The 10756-nt window shown below is 48.6% G+C and overlaps 1 protein-coding gene across 1 annotated transcript in view; it reads right to left on the bottom strand.

Annotated features, from left to right (window-relative positions):
* Nucleotides 1-9672, bottom strand: part of Cdh3 (cadherin 3, type 1, P-cadherin (placental)) — a 47572-nt gene extending 37900 nt beyond the window's left edge. The window contains exons 1-2 of the mRNA XM_013503938.1: nucleotides 9511-9672; nucleotides 9183-9303 (exon numbers count right to left, since the gene is read on the bottom strand). Coding sequence (XP_013359392.1) covers nucleotides 9183-9303; nucleotides 9511-9561 — 172 coding nt within the window. The 5' untranslated portion in view covers nucleotides 9562-9672. The remainder of the gene's footprint in view (nucleotides 1-9182; nucleotides 9304-9510) is intronic.
* Nucleotides 9673-10756: the final 1084 nt, after the last annotated feature.

The raw sequence follows: 10756 nt of genomic DNA on the forward strand, positions 1-10756 counted from the left end.
CTGGGGAAAGGACACTCTTTATTAACCTGCCATCTCTCTCCAGGCCCTCATTCAACTTTAAGACCCTATTAGCATACGACTACAGCTTCCCTCTGAGTCCTCCGATAATCCCCTCACCATTCTCCTCCATGTAAATGTGATCAATGAATAGCAAGGTTCTGGGTGGCCTTTTGTTCCCCGTGAACAACTGGTCAACCCAGATTCCCACCGCACTGCCTTATCATCTCTTCCTCCTTCTTTTCCCGTGCACACTAATACCTTGCAGGAATTTGGGGACTCACTGCAGGGGTTCCCAATAACTGGCGTCCCACGTGACCTGAACCCCCCCCCCCCCCCCCCCGCCTGCTTGGTGGACGGGAGTGTTATGACGGTGCTTGGACCAGATGTCTGACGGTCACGGCAGACCTCAGCTTGGAGCTTGGTAAAATCTCAAAGTTTCTGTTTTAGAACAGGACAAGAGAAAAAAATGTAAAGAAATGCCACCCACTGCGTCGTCAGCTTCTTGGGGAGACCCAGAGCCAGGTGAGGCTTATTATAGAGAAACTCCTTGGTCCGGAATTTTTAGAGGCTTATGCAGCGTGCCCAAGTGACAGCGCGGTTGTCTCCAGCCACCACAAAGCGTTGGCTGGTGGTGACGTGGGACCTGTGCCAGAGAAAATAAGGTGGCTGCAGCAGGCCAGCGACAGAGCTATGTAACAGAACAGCGGCTTCCCCTTCCCTGCTTCTCTTGGCCGGGCTGGGTGTGGAGGCGCAGGCTTGGAGTCCCACCTGTAGCCCCGGCTCAGAGAGGCTGAGACAGGAAGAATGCCACGAATCCTTGACACTGGGATTCCTGGAGTCGACGTTAGCCCAAACTATGTTACATCTTCCAGAGGGATCCCACAAACGCAGTTAGAAAAATAAGCAGGTCTGAGTAGGTGACAGAAGGTATAGAGGTGACAGAACCAGAGGCTACTGAAGGAAGAGGGTCTGGATATGCCAAAACTCTTAAGACAAAATAAAATACAAATATAATGCATTGCTAACAAAATAAAAATTATTCCAGTCTTTAGAAAACTAGTTTAAAAAACTAGACACACCCCAATATATGTTGCTAAACATATTGTTGTGATATATTTACACTGGTCATCATCAAAAGGTTAAGTTTTCTGTGGATTAATCCATAAGGTCTCATTAAAAGATGCCCTTGGAACAAAATTAAATTAAGGCATAAAGATTTCCATATAGCCATGATACTCAGTATTGCTAATTTCATGGGGTACTGAATATATGCATACCTTCTGGGTGTACAACTCTTCTAAGATGTAAAATCAGGATTATTTGTAATGATAAGCTTTTTCTTTTAGACTCAGATATCTGCCTTTCTCTTGTGCTCCCGCTACTTATCAGATATACGTTAAATCAACATGAGATTACCTGTCAAATAGCCTTTAAAAAACCTATGTGATAATATGTTATACATGTCACTCTGTTCCATACTAAGATAAACATTTAAGTGTGTTACAAAAATAACATGATGATTGTCATGCTAAAGTTTTGGGGGTTTTTTTGGTTTTTTTTTTTTTTTTGGTCTTTTTGAGACAGGGTCTCGCTATGCAGTTCAGGGTGGCCTTGAGCTCACTTTGTAACCCAGGCTTGGTCTCGAACTTGCCCAGCACCTGTCATGCTAAAGTATTATGTGTGGCTCTTGATCAGGTTTTCTCCATAAATTATGTAAGTATTGTCTGTTAATATTCTACTGAGAGCCAGGTGTGGTGGCACATGCCTGTAATCCCAGCACTTGGGAGGCTGAGGCAGGAAATTCGAGACCAGCCTGGGCCATAAAGTGAGCTCAAGGCCAGCCTGAACTACATAGCGAGACCCTGTCTCAAAAAGACCAAAAATAATAATAATAATAATAATAATTCTAGAGATTTAGCTAGCAAAACAACACAACTGATAAAAAAATAACAGTCCTCTGGCTATATTTTATATATCAAAGTAGTTGATATCCAGATAAAATTATAATTAAACTCATTGCTCCTGCTATAAGACTGTTTCTCAGGTTACAAAGGACAAAAAGGGCCATCATGTACCTCAACATTGCTTATCGGCCTTTGCAGCGTTAATAAGAGTTCCCAAGACCATAAAAACAGATACTGGACCTGCTTATATTAGCAGACTCATTCCTATAATCCTCAAGGCCAAGCCATAATAGAAAGAACTCATTTAATCCTAAAACAATTGATACAACAAAAAGAGGGAATCTAGATGTCTCCCCAAAATACAATTAGATTTGTTAACTTACATATAGTTTTAATTTTTAAACCCAGCTCCTGGATCCTCATCACACACATGCGCGCGCGCGCACACACACACACACTCACACACACACACACACACACATACACAGAGTGCTTTACTGGCAACATTCTTCTTCCTCTTTAGCAGAAGGCTGCAGACCCCAAGTCCAGTGACGCAAGCTTTAGACAGGTCAAAAGAATGGCCCCGCCACGCTGATAACATGGGGGACAGGGTTTGCTTTTATTTCCATAGATAACGGAGGAATGCTGCCATCCTGATGCATATGGTCATAGAGCACTCTGGGGAAGGCGCACAACAGCACTGGCCCACTGCGATGTGGCCTTCGCCTGAGAGCCTTCCAAAGGATGCGTCTCAGCAAGTCGCCACCAAGGCCGTGACTGAGACACCCGCTGGAGCTCCAGGCAGGCAGCCCGATACATTGTATGACACTGAGACCAAAAAACAACATTCCTTTCCCAGCTGCAGTGGGATGGCAGTGCCTCAATTGATCACCTGGAGAAATCTGGAGGAGACCATACATGAGGCTCGCTGTCCGACAGATCACCAGGGTTTGGCTCTATCCCAGGTAACATCTCGTTGGCCCTGATCGCTATCCGGGCTGCCCAGTATGGATTCCCTCCACCCAAGCGGCTGGGTATTGGGCCTATGTGCCTAACCCTCCATCCCCTTTTGAGACTGATTACCTAGATGGATTGGGCCTCTGAGATTTTTCATTCGCTAGATAGAACCCTTCCAGGGATGAGAGTTTTGCCTGGACCTCAAATTATTACCTTTTTAAGAGGACCAAATTTGATAAACCTTATTTCCCATTTTGTTCATGCACCCGTGTGTGTCACTATGCTAGATAATATTCCTCATCCTTGCTTAACAGTAAGATGTCAGTCTTGGGTGGCCTATATAAAAGATCAAGTAGTTCTTATTCTGGGCTTGATACCCTTTTATGGAAATTACACTTACGAGTTTAAACTTGACTTGCCTGTTTGCCGATCCAGTGTATTCCTTCCTCATTTCTATGAAGGACATATGGCCCAGTGGGAAACTTGTAGAAAGACAAATGTGGGTAATGAGATAGATAAGTTCAGGTTTCAGACTGGGCCCCACATGGCATGTGTGTGGGAGAAGGGGGAAGATGGGGACAACTGTCCTTCACTGGGTCTCCAGATCATACAGTCAGGTCCCTTCCAATGAAAAATATCACCTGGCTGGGATGGGGATTACATCCCCCTTATTCCCATTTTGTCATAAATAAAAAATGCTGGCCCTAGCCGGGCATGGTGGTGCACACCTGTAATCCCAGCACTCGGGAGGCTGAGGTAGGAGGATTGTTGTGAGTTTGAGGCCAGCCTGAACTGCATAGTGAGACCCTGTCTCAAAAAGACAACAACAACAAGTTAAATTGACCCTAACTAGATTTAAACTTTGAAGTACTAACATTTGTGTATACGATCCTCATATACTTCTTCATGGGGATGTGATTTGGAGTAAGACTTCCTTTTCATGCTTTAATTGCTATCTCAACCCATGTCCATTCTGGTCAACTGTCAGCTTCTCCTTCAGTTATCATTATGGGGTGCATGCCTGGATTATGGCTTCCAGTAAATGTAACAAACCCTGGTATCATTCTCCCATTTCCTTGCTGGTCCAGATGCGGATTAAGTGCTTTATCAGATGGGTTAAACACAGGATTGGACTTCTTTTGCTGGTATAGTGTCTCAATTCCAGTGTCCTGGTTGGATTGGTGGCTCTAGCCCATTCAGTTCAAACCACACATTTTGTTGATGACTGGACTGAGACGGCTATAATAGCTGGTGAATACATTCTACAGATGCTAAACTGTAATCCCAAGTAAGTGTGCTTGAGACTACTGTTCTCTGGATGGGAGATCAGACTGAAAGTTTACAGCTACAGCAAAGCCTCAAGTGCCATTATGAGGTCACTCGATTTTGCATTACTCCTTTACCTTATGATCAATCTAGCCATCCATGGGAACGTGTTAAAAAGTAAAGGAAAAATGCACAGAAATACAACTATGGATCTTGCAGCTCTCCAAAAGTAAGTTTAATCTATGCCCCAACAGACTGCTTTTTTTTTTAAACAGGGCCTCACTGTGATTTCAGGCGGGCCTTGAACTCCCAGCAATCCTCCTACCTCAGCCTCCAGAGTATTAGGATTACACGCGTGCACAACCATGTATAGCCCAGACTGCTAATTTTGATGATCAGATTCAAAACTGGGATACATTTTCTGATGTGCTCCATCAACTTAATCCCTTTCATTATCTCAAGGCTCACTTCTGGTTTTATATTATGGTGCTAAGAGTAATAGAATTATGTCTCCTTACTCTCTTCTTAGTCTGGCACACAGAAGCTCAAGCCAAACAACATCTAAAGACACTGCAGCCAGCCACAGGTCACGATGATTCAACTCCTACAAGCAAATAAGCACAAAGGGGGACCTGTTGAAGGCCATTATATGTAATCTTGGGGGTAAAATAATTTCATAATTAAACTGTGATTAGGGCTTGTTGAGGCCTAGTATTCAGGCCGGCTATGTTATGCGGAAACATAACTCCGTGTGCCTCTGATCACAGTTTAGGCCTCACGGGTCCCTTGCCAGGGCAAGATTACATCAGCTGAAGACATCCCGGTTCCTTGAGAACAAGTAATCATTAAAAGAGGGTTTCACCTTGGGGAAAGGGCAGACTTCATTTACCTGCCATCCCTCCCCACCATCCTGGTCAACATAAAGATCCTCATGAGCATAAGACCATGGCTTCCTCTGAGTCCTCAACGATCCCCTCACCATTTTCCGCAATGTAAACGTGGTCAACAAATACCAAGGTATTGGTTGCCTCGTGGCCTTTTGCTCCTATAACTGGCCATCCCAGATCCCCATGCACTGCCAGATCCCCATGCACTGCCATTTCATCTCTTGGTCTTTCTTTTCACCGTGCATCATAATGCCTTGCAGGAAATTAGGGACTCACTGCAGGGGTCCCTGATAGACCTTCAACTTTCCATCCTCCTATCTAGCCTCCTGACTGGCTGAGATTCTGTGGCTGAGATTAGAGGCATGCGCTACCACACCCAGCAAACAGAACCCATTTTGAAGTTAACTCATACTCAGTCAGGTTAATTACTGAACTCTGAAGTTTCCTATCAAAGCTAATGACTCTCAACTACTTGCCATTAAGAATAGATGGGGGGCTGGGGATTTTGCTCAGCGGCACAGCGCCTACCTCGCAAGCAGAAGGTCGTGAGTTAGGTTCCCAGTACTGAAAAAAACAAAAACAAAAACAAAAACAAAAAAATAGATGGGTCGGCTGGGCGTGGTGGCACACGCCTGTAATCCCAGCACTTGGGAGGCTGAGGCAGGAGGATCCTGGCAAACTCAAGACCAGCCTGGGCTACAGAGGGAGCTCAAGGCCAGCCTGAACTGCATAGCAAGACCCTATCTCAAAAAGAAAAAAAAAAAAAAAAAAAAATAGATGGGTCACTCACTGTTGGTTTTTGTTTTTGGTAGTACTGGGAATTGAACCTAGGGCCTTATGCTTTTTAGATAAGCATTTTACCACTAAGTGATATCCATAGCCTGGGCCATTCATTTCTAATCACTCCACTGATACCATGCAAATTCCTTCCTCTGGCCTCTCCCTTGTCTTTGTTTCCAGACCACACTTGAAAGATGTAGACTGAAGACTGCAGGGTTGGAGCAAGGGAACATTCCTGCTCTACTTCCCTGCGGACTAACATTATTCTTGGTCTAGTCAAGGGTCCCACATTAGGACCAGTAGAAACTATCTCCAAGCCAGTTCCCTCTACAGGCACGTCTCAGGAAAATCCCACAGTAAATGACTAAGCGTTCTTAGGGGTTGAGATTGTTATTGGTGGTTGTGGTTCAGGGCTCCAGCATCCTACTTTTTCCTTCCATCCATCTCCTACTTTCTGGTAGTAAATAATTTCAGGGAAGCCAGCTATGATGGTACACACCCTGTAATCCCAGTAGTCTGGAAGGCTGAGGCAGGAGGATCACAAGGAACTTAGCAAGGCCCTGTCTCAAAATAAAACATGAAAAGGGGATTTGGATGTAGCTAGCTAATGATTCAATCCCCAGTTCCAAACAAAAGGGTTGGGGGGAACCTAAAGGATTCAAATCCTATCTGGTCACTACAACAATGATTTTGAGTCACAGTCACTTAGGTTTCTTTCATAAAATGGGCTAACCTTTCCGAGATTGTTATGATTCATGCAAATACAGTGACTCTCGGTCTTCGTGAGCCTCAAAGGAAGTTTATGAGCTGTTCAACCTAGACGTGTCTCTGTTTCTCCACCTTTAAAACTTCTGGCAGGGCTAGGCTACAGGGTTTCTGAAGTTCCATCGGAGATTAAGAGCCGACGTTGTTTAATATTTACCTCACCTGCTTCAAGAGAATGTTAGGAGGATAAAGCAAACTCAAGCTCAGAGTTGTAGAAGGGCTTTGAAGAGGAAGATGCCCGTACAAACAAGGCATTAATTATGTCAGATCATGTCTTTGAGCTCAACTTCATAGGCATCGTAATATTCATAACCCAGGGGCAAACAACAAGGCCGACTGTTCTGTGTCGTATGGAATCTGCTGTTGGGGTTGGCCAAATGTGAGAGTTCGCATGTGCCCACAGGATAACCCTTCCAACCTGGCTGGAACCAGGCTGCGGTGGGGGCAAGTTTCAAAAATGGGAAGCCGAAGTGGGAGGTAGAAATGTATCAGCAGATGAAGACCAAGAAGGAGAATACCCATTTGTTTTGTTTAGGTGTTTCAGTGTATTTATTTTGAACTTTTAAGTATATTTTTAAAAAGGGTCCCATTATCTGCTCAATAATGGCTTGGGTTTAAGCAATCCTTCTGCATTAGCCTCTGGCCTGTAGCTGGGACTACAGGCACCAACCACCACACTTGGTGGCTTGGGAACCCTGCATTTACTGGCACCAACAGGGTCCAGAAACTTGCTTCTACTTAAAAACAAGTGGTAGACTTTTCACCAAAGCTTGTTCTAAGACCCAGTCACGTTTTCAGGGAGACTCAGGGTGAGCCAGCAGATTAACCCATACTTTGTTTTATAACCCAGGTGTGTCCTTGGCACAAGCTGCTGTTTTCACAACCATGAACCAGACATCCGAGAAAGCTGAATTTCCTCAAAAGGCTTAAAACGCCTGACGTCACCGGGAAGCACTCACCAACTCAACCATGAAATCGAAAACCCGATCACTGCTTCCCCTCAACAACCTCGAGCCCAGCCAAGTAACAGCTAATCTGGCGTTTTCTACTTCAGTAAGAAAGATAAGGCAGTAACAACGCTCAAAACCACAGTCCACTCTCAGACTCCAACAGAGAATTTGAGAAGCGGGAAGTAGGGGTATAGTTTTGCCAGAGTCTGGTTAGCAATAAAGCTTCCTCGGGGAGCCGGAATTGGATTTGGGGCCCAGCCTGAGTTAACATTTTTACAGATTGGCTCCGTTGCAGTTTGTTAGCCAGCCAGTAATAAACCCATGTGCAAGAATTTAAAGTTTATGAGGCATGGCCTCTTAATGCCTCTGCTCGGCTCCCTACAGCCATGGTTTTAAGGAGCCTGGCTTTGCCTGGGTGTTAATTGTTTTGTCAATCTGCAGAGTTATTTGGGAAAAGAATTTTAAAAATAAAAAAAGGGCTTTCAGACTTGTGGCCCTCAATCCTCTTTTGGAGAAACAAAGAAGTGCTATTCTGTCCCTTAGGTATCGAAACCCCACGTTCAAGCTGTGGGCACTTGGACCAAGCCTAGGATAAGCAGCGTGCTGATGGAGCACTACAAAAATGCTAGGTGGCAACGGTCCTTAATGTTTTAAAAGGCAGGTAAACCACAGATCTCCTCCCCAGCAAAATGCATACAGAAGTTTTCTGAACTCCACCCAAGGATCCCGGATTACACCCCTTTAAGAACTTGAGTTTGATGCCTTGTAAGAACTGCCCTTGTCCTCTCCACTCGGAAAGAAAGAGACCTCCCCCGGCCACAGCTGCCTGGGTCTCATGACACACTGGTTCTCTGCACCAGAATGACGCCCCACTCTCAAGTTTTTGAACTTGAGGGAGTTAAGTGAGTAACTGAAAGATCAAAAATGTGCTTTGATCTCTCTCATTCATCCTCCCCATAGCCCAAGGCTTGATGGCTTGGGACACCAGCCGCCACCCGAGTTCACTAACGTCCCATTCTCAAGGCGCTGAAGGACAAGGGTGTCCCCCCTTGCGAGATGGCCCCAGCGCAGGTGTGCCAGGCTATTTGCAGGCAGCAGGGGCGCAGGCCCTCCGGGAAGGGCAGGGTTAAGAGAGCATTCCAGCCGCCCGGGAAGAAGGGGGGCGGGCAGGGGGCGGAGAGGGGGGCGCGGAGAAGAGAAACAGACCCGGTCTGTCAGTCGGAGACACAAAGCACGGTTCACAAAGGGGCCCGACAGAGGCGAAGGGGGCTGCCCGGGGCACCGCTCATCCCCACACCTGCGCGGGGGTTGGGGGAGGAATGTGCACGGCGCATTCCTCCGCTGGGGCCAACCGGAGGCAGCTTTCCGCGTCGGGGCAGGGTGAGGGGCCCCAGCCGCCCGACCGCGAGGGGTCAAGGCAAGCAGGGGCTGCGGGGCAAGGAAGGGCCGGACTTCAGAGGGCGCTACGCTGTCCAGGCTTCTCGGTCAGCCTCTCACCGCCACCACAGCCCCTGAGATGTGCTTTCCGCGCCTTCCCGGGATCTGAGACGGTGCCCAAAGTCCCCTGCACAAGCCTGGCCACCGCTCGCGCGGGCTACAACGTAGCGGACCGCGTGCGGACCCCCGCACAGCGGATCCACCCGGGCCGGCTCGGGAGAGGGGGGTGGTCTTACCTTGCTCCAGCGCCGAGCCCGGCTGCACCTCTCCAGCTCCCGTCTCCAAGGTCACTCCAGCCTCCCCGAAGCCCGCCCGGCAAGGCTGAGAGGCTGCGCATAGCAGCCAGCAAACCTGTGCCTGAGGCCCGAGGGGGGAAGAGGGAGGCCGGTTACTGACTTGCGTGGCCCTACAGACCCCATCCTGGGGAGTCCTTACCGAGCCTCCGGGAACACACTGACCGCAAGGATTGGAGCCCCGCGCTGTCCCCGACGCTACCGCCACGCGCGGACCCCACCCGCCCTCCAGGGAGCAGATCGGCTAGGCGAGGGCTGGGCAGAGGAGTACCTGGGGGAGGAAGAGGAAGAAGGACGCGAGAGGTCCACTGAGGAAACCCATGGCTGGAGAGCGCGAGGTGCAAAAGCTGCCGCGGGCGCAGAACCGTGCACAGCTAAGCTCTCGCGCCCCTTTGAGCACCGCGACTTGCAGGAGCCCGAAGGAGGAGGCCAGGTGAGCCCAGGCAGGTGCTGATTGGCTCGGCGTCACTAGGCCCGCCCCTCGCAGGTGGGGCCGCGGCGGGCGTGCAGAAGCCGCCGTGTTCTCCCGGGTTCCCGCAGAGTCAGAGCTGCTCCGGGCAGAGACTCATCCCATCTCGCAGGTTCTAGGTTGCAAGGGGAAAGAAACCCATTCCACTCCTCAGCCTCCTCACCACAGAAGGACAAACGTTTCCTTGCCTAGCGGCTACGGGAGAAGGGGGAGAAAAAACAAATCTGAACCCAGCTGAAAACAGAGGCTGCCGGTTCGTGCTCCTGGAGGCGTTCTGCGGTTCAGAGATTGGTGGAGGCCGGGCGTGACCTCCACACCCGGCTACAGCGCAGGCTGCCCTCGGCCTCTTTCTCCACTTCCCATGCCCGCCTGCCAGGAGGACCCGGAATTTCACACTGGACGTGGGTCCCCGAGGACCTCGTTACAGATCTGATACAACTTGGAGAATCGCTCAGCACGTTTCCGAGCTGAACAAATGGAGGCTAGGGAAGAAGGCAGCGGAGTTGGGAAGCCGCAGTAGTGCCCAGGGTTTGAGACAGGGGATTAGTTATGAGATGGTTATTAGTTATGCGCCCCATAATCTCCAGCGCCCCCCGCCCCCGAAGTAACGCTTTCTCAACTTTATGTAAAGTGTAAGTAATGGCAGTTCTTCAAAACCAGTTTTTATTGGTTGGAAATAACTATATAAGCGCGATTGTGCTTTTGATGGCAGCTCTCCCACACCCTTCCCTGAAGATAAAACTACGGAGATGAAATGGTTCCCTAGTTACTCTTTGCACTCCCTTGGACTTCGCTTTCCTCTTCCAGGCGCACAAATAGGCCCTGGGCTCAGTCGCTCCATCCCGAATTCCCTTCCCCCACCACGCTGAGCTTTGCGGACAGTCCCAGGCCCTGGTTCCCTGGGCCCAACTTGCCTTCCCTGGCTGCCTTAAGAACCCCAGGATGTTCCTTCTTCCTCTCCCCTCTCCTCTCCCCAGCTCACATTTAAGGGTTTGAAGGGGGAGTGAACTGTTTCTCAGTTTTTGTTTGTCTTTGCAGAAGGAGGGAT

This window comes from Chinchilla lanigera, unplaced genomic scaffold (assembly GCF_000276665.1).
Source record: "Chinchilla lanigera isolate Chin_1 unplaced genomic scaffold, ChiLan1.0 scaffold00083, whole genome shotgun sequence".
Lineage (NCBI taxonomy): Eukaryota > Metazoa > Chordata > Mammalia > Rodentia > Chinchillidae > Chinchilla > Chinchilla lanigera.